Source organism: Poromitra crassiceps (genome assembly GCF_964638095.1).
Source record: "Poromitra crassiceps genome assembly, chromosome: 10".
NCBI classification, from domain to species: domain Eukaryota; kingdom Metazoa; phylum Chordata; class Actinopteri; order Beryciformes; family Melamphaidae; genus Poromitra; species Poromitra crassiceps.
The window spans coordinates 37,431,150-37,452,200 of NC_139631.1; the positions used below are offsets into that span (position 1 = coordinate 37,431,150).

General features: G+C 45.9%; 1 protein-coding gene across 1 annotated transcript in view; it reads left to right on the forward strand.

The window, feature by feature from the left end:
• The first annotated feature begins 290 nt into the window (after window positions 1-290).
• The window catches only part of abca2 (ATP-binding cassette, sub-family A (ABC1), member 2), a 146,576-nt gene continuing 125,815 nt past the window's right edge, over window positions 291-21,051 (forward strand). The window contains 1 exon segment of the mRNA XM_083644079.1: window positions 291-430. Within this exon segment, the coding sequence (XP_083500205.1) occupies window positions 365-430 (66 nt within the window). The 5' untranslated portion in view covers window positions 291-364.

Sequence of the window (21,051 nt, forward strand, 5' to 3'; positions counted from 1 at the left end):
TGACACTGGTGTGGTCCGGTGTCACTGGCTTCCTGCTCCAGCCTCCAACTCAAAGTATGCTGCTCTACCTACGGGCTCCGTTGTTTTTAAGGTTCTTTCCGCCCGAGGGGATGCCAGACAAGACAGCGCCGAAACACTCACGTTACGCCCGCCATCCAGCAGACCTGAGCCCATAAGCCAGGCGTTATTCAGTGTTGAGAGACTGACAAGTCGAGACTATACTTCATCGCCGTAACACGACGTGATGCCCGGGAATTTAATAGAAATTCACCTGTTAAAAGCCAGTCAAAGGCCACCGCCGGTATGGTAATTTGGTAAAAACATAGGGCGTACTGATCAACACAAGAAGCGGCGGCAGGGGAAAATGGGATTCCTGCACCAGCTTCAGCTCCTGCTATGGAAGAATGTCGCTTTGAAGAGGAGGGGACCGGTAAGGAAACAAACATCTCTTTATTGTTAACGCTAGATGAAAAGGAGGGTGTGTTTGGTTTGCTAATGCCTCTGTCCCGGTTTTGGGAAGCAGACGGGGCGTGTGTGAGAAGGGCTGATGCTGCCTGCTGCTGCATTGCCTGCCTGCAGCCCGGTGTTACATATTCTACCAGCACGCAGCACCTGTCCTCTGTCTGTGTACTGCTGCACATATGAGCCAGCAGCAGCATCATCATATGGTTCTCCTGGCTGGGAGGATGCTCAGTTATGCCCAAACATTGTAGTTGTTGTTTGATAGGCAGGCAGCCTCCTGTATGTTGCCCATGCTGTCAAACAGGTTGTTTGTGTCTAAACAACCGTTGAACTCCGTGTAAAACCCTATCTATCTACATATGATCTTCAGTCGTGTGTCATTTCATCTAGACCTAATGCAGTATAGATTAGCATAGGACATAGGAGCTGCTATCACGATTGGTGTCAAGTTTTCATTCGCTTACGCAGATAGATTGAAAAGTAGCCTAAATTGTGTTTCGACCTACATGTTGTTGTTGTCATCGTAGGTCTTTAAGGTGATGGATGGCACATGAAAAGGCGTCGTGATAAATCACGATAAAACTCCTATTAGGACATAGTGTGTCTGTGCTGCTCAACAGTGGGTTTAGTGGCTCTATCACATTTTATTGCCTTTGCCATATTAACTATAATAGCCTATTCCAAGGAATGTTATTTTTTGTTAGGGGTAATTTACACGGTCACACAGTGAGATTCCATGTAATAGCACATGAAAATGCTGTATGACAACATTAATAGGCTAATAACCACCAAAACCTTAAGAGTATATAACGGTTTTGACTTGACAAGAAAAACGTTCTAAATTGAACCCCAGCTCACTTCCTGTTGCAGTGTTTGCTATGGACAGAAAATAAGGGGGGGGGGGGGGGGGACATGAAGGTGGAGGGGTGACCATTCTGTGAAAAACGTCTAAAGGACATCAGTGTCAACTCCACCCCAAGCACCATTTTATCCCTTCAGGAAAGACACCAGAGGCATCACATTGCAGGACAGGAGCCTTACAAAAAGGACCAATTATGTGTGTGATACACACAGCAAGAAGGTCCCCGGTTCAAACCCCGCTCCGTCCCACGTCCTTTCTGTGTGAGTTTGCATGTTCTCCCCGTGTTCATGGGGGTTTCGGTGCTCCGGTTTCCTCCCACCATCAAAGACATGTATGTTAGGCTTAATGTACTCTTGTCAGTGTGTGCGAGGTACTGGCAATTCTAACTGGAGTTTCAGCAGTTGAAAATCTGCCTAACTGGCACATTTACAGTAATGTTCATTAATAGGCATTGAACCTCAATATATATATATATATATATATATATATATATATATATATATATATATATATATATATATATATATGAATGATCACAATTACAGTTATGAGTGTTATAAGATTATAGTGATACCAGGGGATAAGTTCACTATAAAACTCACCAGACACATTGGAGTCCCTATATGGATATTACAGGAATATTGAATATTGTAGTGATTTTCCATTAGGGTAATTTAGGTTATCGGGTGGGGGGGGGGGGGGTGTTGACATCTGTGGTGTCAATCAATTTTTGTTGACACACATGACTGTTTTTTTGTCTCGTCGTCTCGATCTTACTGTAGGCAGGTGCTCAGCGCTCATTGCTGAGGTGTTTCTCGCTGACAGGTGACAGATCACCTGACAGATCACCTGCCAATCAAACAGCTTGGATGTTCTGTTGCCGCAGTTTGAGTTTCTCCTGTCTTTGTCCGTTCAGCCATGGTGGCTCTCACTGCTCACGATAACTAGTATGTACCCAGCTCTTCTTCTGTTTATTCCAAACAAACTGGGAACTGAGAAACAGACAGACAAACAAACAAACAGCTTAGCATCAAGTAACAAGATATAATTCCCTCTAAGATAAAAAATGAATCCTGGCATACTTTAGCTATGACAATGACAATAGTATTACATACGGGTCTGTCCTGACATCCTCAAAGCCATGCAGGAAAGCCATTGGATTCAACTTGGAGGCGAGTAGACTGGGTGTGAGACAGACTGGGTGTGAGACAGGCTGGGTGTGAGACAGACTGGGTGTGAGACAGGGAGGAGCAGGGAACCAATACACTTGTGTTGTTCTAATTCCTTGCTCAGCCTCAAGAGGCCTGCTCTCAACAGCTTGGGGCATCAGCGATAGAGAGTAGAAGTTTGATTCTCTAGCCGAACCTGAGACGGGATAGAAACTTCCCCTCCATTCCTCGGGCCTGGGCCGGGCTGGTCTCATGGTCAGATATAACATCTTTCAAATTGTAATTATTATTATTTTATATAATTCAGGTGGGGAGTCACCTCTAGGGGTGGGCAAATGAAGAAATCAATGTCTTTAATCGATCACCGGGAAAATTAACAATCAATTATCGATTAATCATAAAAGAGAGCCTATGGCAGAAAACACTAAAGAAAGCGTGTTTTTCCTCAATTACATTTTTATTCCAACAACTTATATCCTATAGCAATCCTCTTAACTCATTGAGTGCCAGCCACTTTTGGAGAACGGACGCTCCCAGTGCCAGAGTTTTCAGAGCGTTTTCAGTGATTTCTCGAGGCCCACAGAATATTGTGTGATATTACTATGTAAACACCGAACACGCACAAAGAACGAGCTGGCTCTATTGTATCATCAGCAAAAAAAAGTTTATTGATACCATTTTCCGTTCTTTAGTTATGAGCCGGAGAAGATAGGTCGTTTTGAGCAAATACAGGCGTTTCAAATTATTAGCTGAGATATTCCGCCTTTTGTGAAATGCAGCATTTCAAGCACATTCACTGAGTCTGAAGATAATATTTTCTGATGTAGTGACGTGGGGTAGTTGTGTGATGCCCTGCGTGCCCCACCCCCCTCTCCCCCCCTTCCCCCTCAGCTGCAAACTCCTCCCCACACTAACACACAGCCTCACGCACCCACTCTATTTTCGGAGTGCTCCGTTTGTGTGTGCCGGGCGGCTCCCAGCGCGACAGGGAAGAGCCAAACCGGACTGCTGAATGGTTTGGCGTCGGGTGCTGCTTTTCTGGTGGCTAATCGTGTGGAGAAACTATACAGACAGACAGACAGAGACAGAGGGGCTCAGTTGTGTGCGCGGATTGACTCCTGTTCGCAGCCAACGTCAGCTCCAGACAGAGCAATCTATATGGCTCTGGCTGCAGCATGCATCGGTTTCTCTTTGATCACGGCTTTTTCCTCCTGTTTCTCCGGACCTGTCTCTAATCTGGAGAGCACTGTCGCCACCTAATGAGTCCGTAAAATAGGTTATACACCTTCAATAGCTCCCATATTTGTACAGGGGATGCCTGAGGCTTTCATCCACGTCCCACCGTCAAAAAACGCATTTGACGTCGATCGACGTCCGTGGCACTCTACGTCACTATTTACTTTGACGTCGATCGACGTCCGTGGCACTCAATGAGTTAAACAAGGCAGTTTGTTAAAACAAACAAGAGAATCTAATAACAGCATGGAAGTGCAATGTGAATGCGGGGGAATAATGCGGTTGATTTTGTCATTATGCAATCTCACTTCCATGGTGATAGACAGCTTTAAAGTCCAGCTGAAACGGCATTGCGAGAGTATCTTCCGTATATACCAGTGGTATATACGGAAACCAGGCATGTTTCAATAACAGTCTATGTTCCAAACACAATATAAGCCCCACCAGAGACGGGAACTGTTGGCGCGGTTCCCCACGACCGAGTATAGAGAGGGGCTGCCGGGCCGGCCAGGAAAGAGCCGTGAGCCGAGGCCGCAACATCGTGAATAGCGATATTCCTCGAATGCGAGTTACGACAAGCCATTTACACAGCCTATGCATCTACATTAACCAAATGATGTTGACACTTTGTATTTTTTTTGCATACGTATTTGCGCATATATTAACATTTCTGGTGTGCTGAGAATCGTGTGTGCCTCAATTATTTCCATTTCTACGTAGGCAGCTGAGTATTCCGTTTTCTCTGTCTCCTAAACAATAGTTCCATAGTTAAATTGCGCTTTGATACCAGCTGTCTATTTGATACCAACGTTAGATCGAACAAATTCCATGTTGACAAAATCCTTAACGATCAATTATCGATAATCGATTAACCATGCCCCATCCCTAGGAGTAGGAGTAGGGACGTGACAGGCTTGTTTTTTGGAGCCGATCTAAGCTCTAATAATAGAGAGCAGAGAAACGGTTTATTTCCATGTTAGTTTAAACATGGGGGTTATTCACCCCCATGAAAACCAGAATATAAACTAATCACCAAGATTGGATGCAGCTGGATTTTATTAGTTTTTTTTATTAGTTTGCACAACAAGGGATGAATTATTTATATACACAATTATACATCTTTCACAAGAAGGAGATCAAAAAAAGTGCGTCATCTCCATTCACTCCCGTGGACCAGTTTTGTACATCGCAAGAAGCAGCGCTGTAGAGTTGCAGCGGAATGGGCCGTTTGTGATGTACTTTTGAAAGGGTCAGACGTTCAAAGCATCCAATTGTATATTATCAGCGTTATACGACGTGAGTCACATGATGACTATCAAGCAGTTTTGGACTTCGGTCGGGCGCCACTCTTTACGTAAAAAATGTTGTATTTCAAGATCAAAGTAGATCCAGCCTCCCAAACAGGAACTATCTCTCCTAAATGCTATCCCTCCGCTATGTACTTATTATGTCATATTCTGGTTGTCATGGTGATTAATTGCAAGTGAATGAACACCCCCGTGTTAAAACTAAGCGCAACATTGCTATGAGTCTATAATTGCAGACAGTGTACATGTTAATCACTGCCCAACATCATGCTAGTAGTCCACATCTGTTTCTCGCTTTCGCACGACAGCGTCACCGACATGCATTCAAACAAACAAACGGACAAATCATTTAAATGACATATTAAAATGGACTCCTCGCCCAGATGTCTGGTCTAATCTGATGCGTTGACCTGCCCAACCTTGGCATCAGCATCCGCATATTGTGAAGCTATTATTAGCCATCCAAAGCCCTGTGGGCCTGCTTGCTTTAGTGCTGTATGTGCTCTTCTGAAGGCAAGGCTGGATCTGTCCTGAGGAGCGCTTGATTTTAATCACCACTTGATGCGTTTGCCGGTGTCCTAATAGAGGAGTTCGTGGTGTGTGTGTGTGTGTGTGTGTGTGTGTGTGGGGGGGGGGGGGGGGGGGGGGGCTGCAGCTATTTTTAGCCTACCTACCTTCACAGATCCTACACTCAGGGAGGAGGCGCCAGTGGTGCCTCGGTAGTAATAATAGTAACAACTGCGTCATTCTATATATAGGCTTCTCATGGCGCGGCCCCAGGTCGGCCTCGCTAAAAAACCATCCATAGGATTGATGGGCTGAGGAGAGTCGCCCACTCAGCAGTTTGGCGAGAGAGAGAGAGAGGCAGCATCAGGCGCGCCTCCCGTCCCGGGCCTGGCTGATGAAGACGTGCTCGTGCACTATTAGCAGGGAGTCAAGTTCTCAGTGGCCAGACTGATTTCAGTCAATTGGAGTCAGATATGAAATGTGAAAAGTCTGTTTGTCTTGGAACCTAGAGCGTACTGAATTTAGCCTGGAACACAATCCATGCATCATTCATTACTGGGTGTTTTGGAAGTTTAGAGTGAAATGAGTGCAATATGTACACACGGTCTGCCTTTTTTACATGAAAACCTATGGGAAACGACCGCACGTCGGAAAAAATCGGATATTAAAAAGGCCGAAATAGCTAAAATAGGTTTGGATTTTTTTGTTGTTGTTGTTGTTGCTTTAATCCCTGTATTATGCCAGGATCAGACTACATGATATTTTTTGTCGTTCACGATGTCACCATGTCAGACGAGGCCATCATACTGCCATAAATTCGTGACATGTCTTGGTCGGGAGACTGGCCACACTACAAGTGTATTCTCGCTTAACACCGACAGAGCATCGTATGCCACCGTCATCACGTCGTCTGCTGTCGTCAGCGAGTTCACAGGTCGTCGGGGAGGCGGACCTGTGAACGAAATCTCCCAGCATGCATTGAGGCCACTACATTGACAAGAAATAGCAACCAAATCAGCCTAAATAGGCTAAAGTGGTAGATAGAAATAATGTTTATGTTAGCACAACATGCAATTGTAAAACATTTCAATATTGGGCAAAATAAAACATTGAAATCAAAACACAACCCTATGTGAAACATGTATGTAATCCAGGTGCTATATATATCCCTTGCAGAATTAACGTTATTTGGATGAGTGACAGGCTCTACTGTGATGCACTGTGATGTCCGCTCCAGCCTCCAACTTACTTCATGTGCACGCCCACTATTTTCTTGCCAGCTGCTGCGAGACGAGAAGGAAGAGAAACGAACATGCAGCCGACTGCTGAGCTCATGTTATTTGTAGTGAGCAATGCCCATTGCCATTGCCCAGGCGTTTAAATGTAAATTAAAACACCCTGGTCTTTTTATCTCTTTTATTCTTTTGAGCGGAGCGGAGCGGTGAGTGCGAGCGGGTGAAATCTGTATCGAGCGGGGAGCGGTCTCCCCAGGACCTGATACCTGTCTTCCGGGGTGTCACACTAGGCGAAACCATGTCCAAAAGACTGACATGCCAGTCTTTTCGTCAGGGCGTCGTGAGGCGTCCTAGACGTCCCGACTGGTCCTGACGCTGGTCTTTGATTATGTCACACTACAAGAGGTGAAGACGGCCGATCGTCGTCCCCGACGGTCATATTCGGGCCCGACGCTGAAAATCTGTCGCGGACGACCAAATCGGTCTAATATCGGGCTGAATTCGTGTAGTCTGAACCAGGCATTAGATGAGCCCCTGCCCACTCGCATCAAGCATTTTGAAGAATATAACGTTACAAAATAAGGAATGAAAGAGTTGCAATTAGTGCCTCTTGATGGAGCAGATTGATTTTAAGGTTTCATTTATGTTCATGATTTATTCTTACATTTTGCCATTTCCCCCTATCTCTCAAATACCCCCTGTAGTACTTCCACGTACCCCTAGGGGTACACATACCACAGTTTGGGAACCACTGCCTGCCTGATGTCATGTTTTTATCCGAAGTATTTGCTTAAAGTCAGATGTTGCAGTGTTTCCCATACATAAAGGAATTTGTGGCGCACCGCCACAAAAGGATTTTGACCATTTTTTTTTTTTTTTTTTACAGTGCACCTGAACGCAACATGCAAGATACCCGCTGAATAACTGTCCAAATGTTCATGTCATTCTGGCCAATACTTCTGTTATAGCATTTCAGTCTGGAATATGGAATATCTTTCAATAATCTATGATTTAGCTGCTAAATTGTCAAATACCGCCATCTGCTCGCTACCCAGGCACTTATGTATGTACTTAACCCAACTAACTTAACCTAACTAACTATCCGGTGTGCACAACACTGTCAGCCTAAACTCCGGCTGACACCCCAAAAACCTACAATCCGCTACAGAAAAATGTATATTGTTTGTTTATTAACTGGCCCCTCGCCTTCTATCGTTTCACGAAAGTGGCCCCCGGGCAAAGCAAGTTGAGTATCCCTGACCTATAGGGAGAAATTTAGTTTGTCATTGTAAACCCACAGCACAGTAATGATGACATGCTCTTCATAGATCTAGCCTTTTAATTTTGCTCTTAAGCTTTCTCAAAGTACACCAAATTCATGCATTTTACTTTAAAATGTTTAAAAAACATCTCACGGGGGGGGGGGGGGGGCATGCCCCCGCACCCCCCTAGGGGGTCTGCGGTCCCCCACCACAAATACTCAAAATCCTGTGGGAAACACATTGTCCTTAGAGAAACAGCAACTTAGTCGCAGGTTCGCGCCCCCCGTGTTACTTACCGGCTTGGTCGGGGGTCCATACAGGCACGATTAGCTGTGTCTGTGTGGTTGGGAATAGTTGACTTTGTTGCATTTTTGTATTTTGGTTTGTTTTCGGTTCCCACAGCCCAGTTAAGAGCCAGCCAGAGCCACATGGCCTCAAAAGCAGCTGATTTATTGAGGACAGAGAGTTGTGGTAACTTGACGTCCTGCCAGGTCAGACAACAGGGGAAGGGAGTCCAAACAAATCTGATTCCAATGTCTTTGTTTACCTGTAGCTGGTGTTTATATCAGTTAAGAAGAACACACGATGACATGTCTGAATATGAGAAGAGTGCAGACTGCCGTTTGCTCTGGTTCATGTTGTTCTGCTAGCTACACTTTCCACGCATGAGGAACTGCGAGCTATCAGATGTCTGCATCCGTCTATGTCAGTGGTTCTCCACCTGTGGTACGCAGGGCCCCCTCCAGGGGCGGACTGGGATCATAATTCAGGCCGGGCATTAGATACCAAGCAGGCCAGGCCGATACGGGCCGACGCGCGTGCCGGCGTCCGAAGGGCGCCGGCGGAAAATTTGGGGCGTTTGAAGCTCAATTTGGGCCGTTTGAAGGCCAATTTGGGCCGTTTGAAGCCAGATTTGGGTCGTTTAAAGCCAGATTTGGGCTGTTTGAAGCCCAATTTGGGCCGTTTGAAGCCCAATTTGGGCCAAGTCCAATTTTACAATGAGATGCACCCACTTTAAACCTGAATAAAGTAATAAAACCACTAGTAAACCAGTAGGCGGCGCCTGGCCTGCTGTTCAGTGAGTGGCCTGGCCTGGCTTGCAAAAATATATATATATATATATATATATATTTTTTTTTTTTTTTTTTGGCAGGCCAGGCCAGGCCAGGCCACCGGGCATTTGCCCGACGTGCCCGATTATGCAGTCTGCCACTGGCCCCCTCCCTCTGGGCCCCCTCTCTCATACATTCATATGGTGGTCATTTCTGAGGTGGTACTGAACCACTGCCCTATGTTTTAGGGTGGTTCAGATTGCAGTCTTTGTGTGTGTCTCTATGTTTTAGGGTGGTTCAGATCACAGTCTTTGTGTGTGTCTCTATGTTTTAGGGTGGTTCAGATCACAGTCTTTGTGTGTGTCTCTATGTTTTAGGGTGGTTCAGATTGCAGTCTTTGTGTGTGTCTCTATGTTTTAGGGTGGTTCAGATCACAGTCTTTGTGTGTGTCTCTATGTTTTAGGGTGGTTCAGATCACAGTCTTTGTGTGTGTCTCTATGTTTTAGGGTGGTTCAGATCACAGTCTTTGTGTGTGTCTCTCGGTGTGTATTTGCTGATACCGGACTTTGAATGGCATTGTAGAGCGGCTGTGGCTCAGGTGGTAGAGCGGGTCACCCAGACGACGTCCACTAATGAGAAGGTCGGTGGTTCGATCCCAATCAGAACACAGCTTTCAGTTGATCGAGCCGTTTGTCCGATCAACTTCGGACTTGCCGGATGCGTTGCTGGGGACCCGAGAAAGTGCAGCGTCGAATTTTGTGCGATTCGACCAATCAGAACACGGCTTTCACGTATCTCGAGAACCGTTTGTCCCATCAACTTCAAACTTGCCGGATGCGTTGCTGGGGACCCGAGAAAGTGCAGCGTCGAATTTTGTGTGATTCGACCAATCAGAACACGGCTTTCACATATCTCGAGAACCGTTCGTCCGATTCGAGTTCAAATTTGGCGGGTGCGCTACCGGGCACTTGGGGAATTTGATCAATTGGGGGGGGGGGGGGGGTGGGAGCGCTAGGGCTGTCACTTTTTATTCGAAATTCGAATTTAACTTCGAATGTGGGGGAGGAGGGCATGTTCGAATGTATAATTGACCTGTTCGATTTATTTTTTTATTTTTTATTAACCAAAATTAAGCAACTGCTGCTTGCTGGTAATGTTAATCCCATGTCAGAAAAAGTCTCCAGATTTGTCGCGTTAGTCTCTTCTGAGAAAGATTGTCTCCAGGGTCTGAAAAGTTGTCTCGAGTTGGATGCAGCCACAATTTTTTTTTTTTTTTTTAATTAACCAAAAAACTTTGAATATATTCGAACATTTTGCGGGCAATTAAAGTTCGTTCTAACTTTGTTTTGGGAAAAAGTGACAGCCCTAGTGAGAGCATGATGTGTGAACGGGGGGGAGCGGAGGGAGGTACTAATCATGATAATGTAGCCCAATGTACACTACACAGTATGTACCTAAATCATAAAAGTTAATCATTTAACAGGCAGACTCTGTTGAACAGTTATGGGAAGCAGGGTGGGAGAGATCCATATTTGCATCGACAGCCAACAGACAGACTGACCTCAGCTGGAAAATGTCCAGACTCCAGCTTGATATGAATAAAAGACGTTCACTTTCAGGGAGGAAAGGAATACAGCTCCTTCATTCCACTCAGCTCTTCACGTACACAAAGCATCCCTCCTCTGTCCCAACCTCCATACCTCCATGTCCTCCATGTCCGTAGCAATATTTTAGAAATATCGCAATCATTTCCACTAGGGCTGTGAATCTTCACTGGCCTCACGATTCGATTCGATTACGATTCAGAGGGCTACGATTCGATTCGATTACGATTATCGATGCATCTCGATGCATCTCGATGCATCTTAAATCGATGCATCACTTTTTTCCGCAATACATGATTTATTTTTTCTCACTTTCTTTTTTCTCACTGTGTGGCTACTTTTAAAATAAAAGTGCATTTGGAATTGCATTGTATTATGATCCATAATTAAAATAAACAACTGCATGTATTTCCATTATATTTTATTTGATTAAAAAAAAAAAAAAAAAAAAAAAAATTATAATCGATTTTTAACATTTGTAAATCGATGCAGAATCGTGCACGTCCGCATCGTGATGCATCTTATAATCGATTATTTTTGACACCCCTAATTTCCACTGTATCTATCTAATATGTATGATGTATTAGAAGAAATAAATACAATACAAAAAAAGCAATGAACAATAACCTGAAATGAATGAATAAAAATAATAGCAAAAGAAACATTATTAAACTATTGTTTTGGCCTGATTTCATCAGGTTAGACAGTGATGCTTGGTTACCAGCCACTGGCAGAATTGACGACCATTTGGCCGGTGTTACTTCCTGTGCTGCGAGGTGGAAAACAAACACATTTTGTCTCACTTTTCACCTAAACTCATCTCGGCGAGGAATACTAAACTGCTTTACTTTACTTCTGTACTTTACTTGAGTATTTATAGTTCTGTCAACTTTTACTCCACTACAATTCCTTTTTTTGTATATATACTTTTACTCCATTACATTTCTGCTAAGCATCTTTGTTCAAATAAAATCAGAAGAAATGTGGTAGCCTGCAAGCAAGCAGGTTTGGTGAATCAGTTGAATTAACAGTACTTTTACTTTCAATACTTATTTAATATCAGAAAATTACTTTTGATACTTTGGTACACTAAGAGGCCATTTACACCTGGCACTAACATGCGTTTTCTCTGATCAGATTGCAATCGGATAGTGCTTGACCACTTGAAAGTAGGGATGTCACAATATATCGTCCCACAATATATCGCGATATCAAAACGTGACAATATGTATCGTTGAGATGAAATCTCATATCGCGAGAAAAAGAAGCTGCACATGGTGGCACTGATCTGCATCTGATTGCATTCTCGCTCTCCTTTTCATTGCTTTGTTTGAACAGACGAGGGACGTTACAGACACGGAGGATGAAAATGGTGAAATTACTCAAATTAGCGTGGAGGATGCCCCCTCAACTTACAAATCGATCGCTAAAAGATATTGTTAAAATATCGTATCGTATCGTTATCGTGAACCCAATATCGTGTATCGCATCGTATCGTGAACTGAGTGTATCGTGAACTGAGTGTATCGTGACACCCCTACTTGAAAGTACAGGTGTAAACGCCCCCAAGACACATTGAGGACGGATTACGATCTGATCGGCCAAACCACCTCCGGAGGTGGTCAGGGAGGCATTGTGTGACCACATTGAACACAAGTGTAAATGCAATGTGTCCTCTCTCAATTCACATACAACAGCAGTCACTACTGTTTTTCTGCTGTGGACACTGTGGAGACATATTAATTACCAGGTGTAAATGAAATCAGGTTAATGTGGTCAAGCACTATTCGATCGCAATCTGATCACAAAAAAACGCATTAGTGCCAAGTAGGGCTGTGGCGATTCACTTATCTCCCGATTCGATACTATCACGATTCTTGGGTGCCGATTCGATTTATATTGCGATTCTTAAGTATTGCGATTCTAAAAAAAACTTTTTTTTTTTTTGCGATTATCGATTCTGGAATAAAAGATCGATTCAAAAAATCGTGACATTAAAAATCGCGATACTTAGGTGAATCGATTTTTTCCCCCACCCCTAGTGCCAAGTGTAAAATGGCCTCTCAATATCAGATACTTGAAGACTTTTAAACTCGAGTAATATTCTAAATAGGTGACTTTAACTTCTACCAAAGTCATTTTCTGGTCAGATATCAGGACTTTGACTCAAGTGTGGCCTTCAGGTACAGTCCGTCGTGCACCACTGCTCTGGAACAAATGGACAGCGAGCACGTTCTCCCCTCACGGCCAAGCTCTGCTACAGCTACAGCGACGTAACAGTAGCACCAGCTAGTAGTGTGTGTGTCTGACCTAGATCTAAGTCTGTCTGAATGATTGGCTTAACACTGGGCTGGGCAAGTACCCACACCGCCCGGCCTGGGTATCGTATCTATGGAGACTGGAGAGAGAGAGAGAGCCGGGCACTCGGAGCCAGAGATTGAAGAAGGAAGGAGAGAAAAAAGAACGAGTGACAATGGAAAAGAGAGAGCGAGAGAGAGAGAGAGAGAGCTTTGGGGATGGATTGGGTGAAGGGTGAGGCAGCCGACCGATAAGAGAGCACGCAAATCTGTTGCGGAAGGTTAACTGACAGCTAAATGAATTATACATGCTATCTGTAAAGTCTAATGGACTAGCAGCTGGTTCACAGAGGCCCGGGGCTGTTGAGAGGTTTGCATTGAATCCTGTGAGGGAACTGTGCTTCATCCTGTCTTCTGGAGGGCAGTTTGATGTTTCATCCTGTCTTCTGGAGGGCAGTTTGAGGCTTCATCCTGTCTTCTGGAGGGCAATTTGATGCTTCATCCTGTCTTCTGGAGGGCAATTTGATGCTTCATCATGTCTTCTGGAGGGCAGTTTGATGTTTCATCATGTCTTCTGGAGGGCAGTTTGATGTTTCATCCTGTCTTCTGGAGGGCAGTTTGAGGCTTCATCCTGTCTTCTGGAGGGCAATTTGATGCTTCATCCTGTCTTCTGGAGGGCAGTTTGATGCTTCATCATGTCTTCTGGAGGGCAGTTTGATGTTTCATCCTGTCTTCTGGAGGGCAGTTTGAGGTTTCATCCTGTCTTCTGGAGGGCAGTTTGATGTTTCATCCTGTCTTCTGGAGGGCAGTTTGAGGTTTCATCCTGTCTTCTGGAGGGCAGTTTGAGGTTTCATCCTGTCTTCTGGAGGGCAGTTTGAGGTTTCATCCTGTCTTCTGGAGGGCAGTTTGATGTTTCATCCTGTCTTCTGGAGGGCAGTTTGAGGTTTCATCCTGTCTTCTGGAGGGCAGTTTGAGGTTTCATCCTGTCTTCTGGAGGGCAGTTTGATGCTTCATCCTGTCTTCTGGAGGGCAGTTTGAGGCTTCATCCTGTCTTCTGGAGGGCAGTTTGAGGCTTCATCCTGTCTTCTGGAGGGCAGTTTGAGGTTTCATCCTGTCTTCTGGAGGGCAGTTTGAGGCTTCATCCTGTCTTCTGGAGGGCAGTTTGATGTTTCATCATGTCTTCTGGAGGACAGTTTGAGGTTTCATCATGTCTTCTGGAGGGCAGTTTGAGGTTTCATCCTGTCTTCTGGAGGGCAGTTTGAGGTTTCATCCTGTCTTCTGGAGGGCAGTTTGATGTTTCATCCTGTCTTCTGGAGGACAGTTTGAGGTTTCATCCTGTCTTCTGGAGGGCAGTTTGATGTTTCATCATGTCTTCTGGAGGACAGTTTGAGGTTTCATCATGTCTCCTGGAGGGCAGTTTGAAGTTTCATCCTGTCTTCTGGAGGGCAGTTTGAGGTTTCATCCTGTCTTCTGGAGGGCAGTTTGAGGCTTCATCCTGTCTTCTGGAGGGCAGTTTGATGTTTCATCATGTCTTCTGGAGGACAGTTTGAGGTTTCATCATGTCTTCTGGAGGGCAGTTTGATGTTTCATCCTGTCTTCTGGAGGGCAGTTTGAGGTTTCATCCTGTCTTCTGGAGGGCAGTTTGAGGTTTCATCCTGTCTTCTGGAGGGCAGTTTGAGGTTTCATCATGTCTTCTGGAGGGCAGTTTGAGGCTTCATCCTGTCTTCTGGAGGGCAGTTTGAGGCTTCGTCCTGTCTTCTGGAGGACAGTTTGATGCTTCGTCCTGTCTTCTGGAGGGCAGTTTGATGTTTCATCCTGTCTTCTGGAGGGCAGTTTGAGGCTTCATCCTGTCTTCTGGAGGGCAGTTTGATGCTTCATCCTGTCTTCTGGAGGGCAGTTTGATGCTTCATCCTGTCTTCTGGAGGGCAGTTTGAGGTTTCATCCTGTCTTCTGGAGGGCAGTTTGAGGCTTCATCATGTCTTCTGGAGGGCAGTTTGATGCTTCATCATGTCTTCTGGAGGGCAGTTTGAGGCTTCCTCCTGTCTTCTGGAGGGCAGTTTGATGCTTCATCCTGTCTTCTGGAGGGCAGTTTGATGCTTCATCCTGTCTTCTGGAGGGCAGTTTGAGGCTTCCTCCTGTCTTCTGGAGGGCAGTTTGAGGTTTCATCCTGTCTTCTGGAGGGCAGTTTGAGGTTTCATCCTGTCTTCTGGAGGGCAGTTTGAGGCTTCCTCCTGTCTTCTGGAGGGCAGTTTGAGGCTTCATCATGTCTTCTGGAGGGCAGTTTGATGTTTCATCCTGTCTTCTGGAGGGCAGTTTGAGGTTTCATCTTGTCTTCTGGAGGACAGTTTGAGGTTTCATCCTGTCTTCTGGAGGGCAGTTTGAGGTTTCATCCTGTCTTCTGGAGGGCAGTTTGAGGCTTCCTCCTGTCTTCTGGAGGGCAGTTTGAGGCGTCATCATGTCTTCTGGAGGGCAGTTTGAGGTTTCATCCTGTCTTCTGGAGGGCAGTTTGAGGTTTCATCCTGTCTTCTGGAGGGCAGTTTGAGGCTTCATCATGTCTTCTGGAGGGCAGTTTGAGGTTTCATCCTGTCTTCTGGAGGACAGTTTGAGGTTTCATCCTGTCTTCTGGAGGGCAGTTTGAGGTTTCATCCTGTCTTCTGGAGGGCAGTTTGAGGTTTCATCCTGTCTTCTGGAGGGCAGTTTGAGGCTTCCTCCTGTCTTCTGGAGGGCAGTTTGAGGCGTCATCATGTCTTCTGGAGGGCAGTTTGAGGTTTCATCCTGTCTTCTGGAGGGCAGTTTGAGGTTTCATCCTGTCTTCTGGAGGGCAGTTTGAGGTTTCATCCTGTCTTCTGGAGGGCAGTTTGAGGCTTCCTCCTGTCTCCTGGAGGGCAGTTTGAGGTTTCATCCTGTCTTCTGGAGGGCAGTTTGAGGTTTCATCCTGTCTTCTGGAGGGCAGTTTGAGGCTTCATCATGTCTTCTGGAGGGCAGTTTGAGGTTTCATCCTGTCTTCTGGAGGGCAGTTTGAGGTTTCATCCTGTCTTCTGGAGGGCAGTTTGAGGTTTCATCCTGTCTTCTGGAGGACAGTTTGAGGTTTCATCCTGTCTTCTGGAGGGCAGTTTGAGGTTTCATCCTGTCTTCTGGAGGACAGTTTGAGGTTTCATCATGTCTTCTGGAGGACAGTTTGAGGTTTCATCCTGTCTTCTGGAGGGCAGTTTGAGGCTTCCTCCTGTCTTCTGGAGGGCAGTTTGAGGCTTCATCATGTCTTCTGGAGGACAGTTTGAGGTTTCATCATGTCTTCTGGAGGGCAGTTTGAGGTTTCATCCTGTCTTCTGGAGGACAGTTTGAGGTTTCATCCTGTCTTCTGGAGGGCAGTTTGAGGCTTCATCCTGTCTTCTGGAGGGCAGTTTGAGGCTTCATCCTGTCTTCTGGAGGGCAGTTTGAGGCTTCATCATGTCTTCTGGAGGGCAGTTTGAGGCTTCATCATGTCTTCTGGAGGGCAGTTTGATGTTTCATCATGTCTTCTGGAGGGCAGTTTGAGGCTTCATCCTGTCTTCTGGAGGGCAGTTTGAGGTTTCATCTTGTCTTCTGGAGGGCAGTTTGAGGCTGTTTTTAAACATCATTTATTAGGGCTCACGCTGGCCATGGGATTTTTGGGGATATCATGGAATCTAGAGAGGTGTATTCCAGGGAATTTTACAGATAGGTTACTGCACAGGAATACAGAAGAATGCGCTTTACAACTTGTTTCACGCATTCATTGCAGGCGAGTTGGAGTGAAAACCAGGCTGTTCAAAAACTAACCAAACCAGGTAGACTTAATTATGGAAAATCATGAAAAAGTCCAGGTCTGCTTCAGGCCTTTGATAAATACAAGTTTAGTGGGGCATGCGGCCAAAATGTAGGACACCAAGGCCAAAACCCTATTAATATTTAATAAATATACTAACTCACCATATTTACATCACACTCCCTATGGATCAATATTTAATAAATATACTAAGTTCAATGCATGCAACACCTTCATCGCAACACGATGCATCTGGAAACGTGATGCAGTGATACTGTCTCATTTGAAATGGATGTCTTTAGATCGGAGAGTCAATTGTACCATTCTACAGGCCTGGCGGGCCGGCCAGGCCAACAGCGCCCCCGCCAGGCCAGAAATGTTTTTCTATTTATTTTTTATTTTTCCTGCTCTCCCCAAAATTTCAATAAACCTTTATGGCATATTATTACAATACAACAATACTGGTGTTGACAGTGGACAGTAATAGAAGATGCCAAATCATTCAAAACAATGAGCATTTTGCTTTTAGGAGCATCGTGCCAGCGTGCGCCGCTGTTCCAAAACGTGTCAACATGTGTCGTTGCCTGGGAAACGCACATCCCATAATACAACTGTTCGCATCACATCCCATAATGGTATGATGATACTTGGGATGCCATTGCGAACATAGATGCGAACAGGTTAGCTAAAAGTTTAGCGTCACCAGCGACGGCCCCCCACCGTTGTGGTCGAGGTACGTTTCGAAATCCCTCCAGGCCTGAACATTTTTCTAGGGGAAACACTGACAAGACGTCATAGTCCCGCCCACACAGTTTGATTGACAGGTTGATCTGTGCCATGAGCACAGAGCAACAGAAACAGAGACAAAATCAATGAAATGGAGAATGTTTGCGCTTTAGGTTAGGTCAGATGATCACAATAGTTCATTTGTAGTTTGGAATTGGACTTTGTGTAAAATAGCAAATCCATCTGGATTAGATGTGACTTTGGTTGAAGTGTTTAAAAGAGTGTTTTCTTCGCCTGTGTGATCATAGATCTAGAGCGGCTTAGCATTCATGGATACATCTTGGTCAAAATACACCAACTGGGTTAATCACACATTCCGTTCAGCCCACTTCAGTACAGCACGATGGCTGGCCTCAAGTCCTTCAGTACCCTTGGCTGCCAGTCTGTGGCTGTGCCAGTAGAATTTAGCCCTGGTAGACAGACAGCAGCAGCCAGTCTGTACCAGTAGACTTTAGCTCTGGCAGACAGACAGACAGCAGCAGTCAGTCTGTACCAGTAGACTTTAGCTCTGGCAGACAGACAGACAGCAGTCAGTCTGTACCAGTAGACTTTAGCTCTGGCAGACAGACAGGCAGCAGTAGTCAGTCTGTACCAGTAGACTTTAGCTCTGGCAGACAGACAGCAGCAGTCAGTCTGTACCAGTAGACTTTAGCTCTGGCAGACAGACAGCAGCAGTCAGTCTGTACCAGTAGACTTTAGCTCTGGCAGACAGACAGACAGCAGTCAGTCTGTACCAGTAGACTTTAGCTCTGGCAGACAGACAGACAGCAGTCAGTCTGTACCAGTAGACTTTAGCTCTGGCAGACAGACAGACAGCAGTCAGTCTGTACCAGTATACTTTAGCTCTGTCAGACAGACAGACAGCAGTCAGTCTGTACCAGTATACTTTAGCTCTGACAGACAGACAGCAGCAGTCAGTCTGTACCAGTATACTTTAGCTCTGGCAGGCAGACAGACAGCAGCAGTCAGTCTGTACCAGTATACTTTAGCTCTGGCAGACAGACAGACAGCAGCAGTCAGTCTGTACCAGTATACTTTAGCTCTGGCAGACAGACAGACAGCAGCAGTAGTCAGTCTGTACCAGTAGACTTTAGCTCTGGCAGACAGACAGCAGTAGTCAGTCTGTACCAGTAGACTTTAGCTCTGGCAGACAGACAGACAGCAGCAGTCAGTCTGTACCAGTAGACTTTAGCTCTGGCAGACAGACAGACAGCAGCAGTCAGTCTGTACCAGTATACTTTAGCTCTGGCAGACAGACAGACAGTAGCAGTCAGTCTGTACCAGTAGACTTTAGCTCTGGCAGACAGACAGACAGCAGCAGTCAGTCTGTACCAGTAGACTTTAGCTCTGGCAGACAGACAGACAGCAGCAGTCAGTCTGTACCAGTAGACTTTAGCTCTGGCAGACAGACAGACAGCAGCAGTCACTCTACCAGTAGACTTTAGCTCTGGCAGACAGACAGACAGCAGCAGTCAGTCTGTACCAGTAGACTTTAGCTCTGGCAGACAGACAGACAGCAGCAGTCAGTCTGTACCAGTATACTTTAGCTCTGGCAGACAGACAGACAGTAGCAGTCAGTCTGTACCAGTAGACTTTAGCTCTGGCAGACAGACAGACAGACAGCAGTCAGTCTGTACCAGTAGACTTTAGCTCTGGCAGACAGACAGACAGCAGCAGTCAGTCAGTCTGTACCAGTAGACTTTAGCTCTGGCAGACAGACAGCAGCAGTCAGTCTGTACCAGTATACTTTAGCTCTGGCAGACAGACAGACAGCAGCAGTCAGTCTGTACCAGTAGACTTTAGCTCTGGCAGACAGACAGACAGACAGCAGTCAGTCTGTACCAGTAGACTTTAGCTCTGGCAGACAGACAGACAGCAGCAGCCAGTCTGTACCAGTAGACCTTAGCTCTGGCAGACAGCAGCAGCAGCAGCCAGTCTGTACCAGTAGGCTTTAGCTCTGGCAGACAGACAGACAGCAGCAGTCAGTCTGTACCAGTAGACTTTAGCTCTGGCAGACAGACAGAGAGCAGCAGCAGTCAGTCTGTACCAGTAGACCTTAGCTCTGGCAGACAGCAGCAGCAGCAGCCAGTCTGTACCAGTAGACCTTAGCTCTGGCAGACAGCAGCAGCAGCAGCCAGTCTGTACCAGTAGAGTTTAGCTCTGGCAGACAGACAGCAGCAGCAGTCAGTCTGTACCAGTAGACTTTAGCTCTGGCAGACAGACAGAGAGCAGCAGCAGTCAGTCTGTACCAGTAGACCTTAGCTCTGGCAGACAGCAGCAGCAGCAGCCAGTCTGTACCAGTAGACCTTAGCTCTGGCAGACAGCAGCAGCAGCAGCCAGTCTGTACCAGTAGACTTTAGCTCTGGCAGACAGACAGCAGCAGCAGTCAGTCTGTACCAGTAGACTTTAGCTCTGGCAGACAGCAGCAGCAGCAGCCAGTCTGTACCAGTAGACTTTAGCTCTGGCAGACAGCAGCAGCAGCAGCCAGTCTGTACCAGTAGACTTTAGCTCTGGCAGACAGCAGCAGCAGCAGCCAGTCTGTACCAGTAGACTTTAGCTCTGGCAGACAGACAGCAGCAGCAGTCAGTCTGTACCAGTAGACTTTAGCTCTGGCAGACAGCAGCAGCAGCAGCGGTGGTTGTTGTTGTTGGAAAAAGAAGCTCAGACAGTCTATGTATTATTGAGAGCATCCTCCTTCCTCCTGGGAAAAGCACCTGGGAGAGAAAGAGAGAGACCAGATTAAATATACAAGCAACAAAAGAAAACAAGGGATGCGAGGAAGAGAGGAGAGGTCTCACCCGGTCAAACAGCTCGGCTCGGTTCACCGGCCAGGCAGACGGGACGGAGGAGAATGGAGGAACGTGGATCCATTGTTTGTGACCAAAGTGACACCTCCTCGTACTGAATGATAGATAGCGCTAGAGGTAGAGGTGCATCCATATCAAGTTCTCAGAACTGGCACTTTCAATCAACATTAGCATGTTAGCAATCCATGGCAGCGAAGGGGAAGCGCCTTTGGTCCTGTGGCTACTAAACTTCCCCTCGCAGCAACTTATGCAGAAGCTAGCCCAACGGTTCCCATAAAAATGGCCGACGCTGCGTCTATGAGAATGGTTGCAACTAGACAGTGGAAGCTGGAAGCAGCCAAGGTAAAGCTGGAGTAAAGCACAGGTCTGTCAACAAGAATAAGGTACAGCTACTGTGGATACATAGCCTACACACTATTCTCCAAATAGGTGTCCAAATGTGTGCATAGTTTTTTCAAGGGCAACTTCAAATATGAACTGCTTGTCTCTGACTGGCAACATACCTGTCTAAATAAAAATAATAAATAAATAAATAAAAATAATATAGTAGTAATAGTATCGCCAAAAAAAAAGGTTGATGCATATGGTCTGCAATTTGTGTGTGTGTGTGCGTGTGCGCGTGCGTGTGCGTGTGCGTGCGTGTGTGTGGCCAAGCTTCCCCCCTCTCCCTGCAGTTGATGG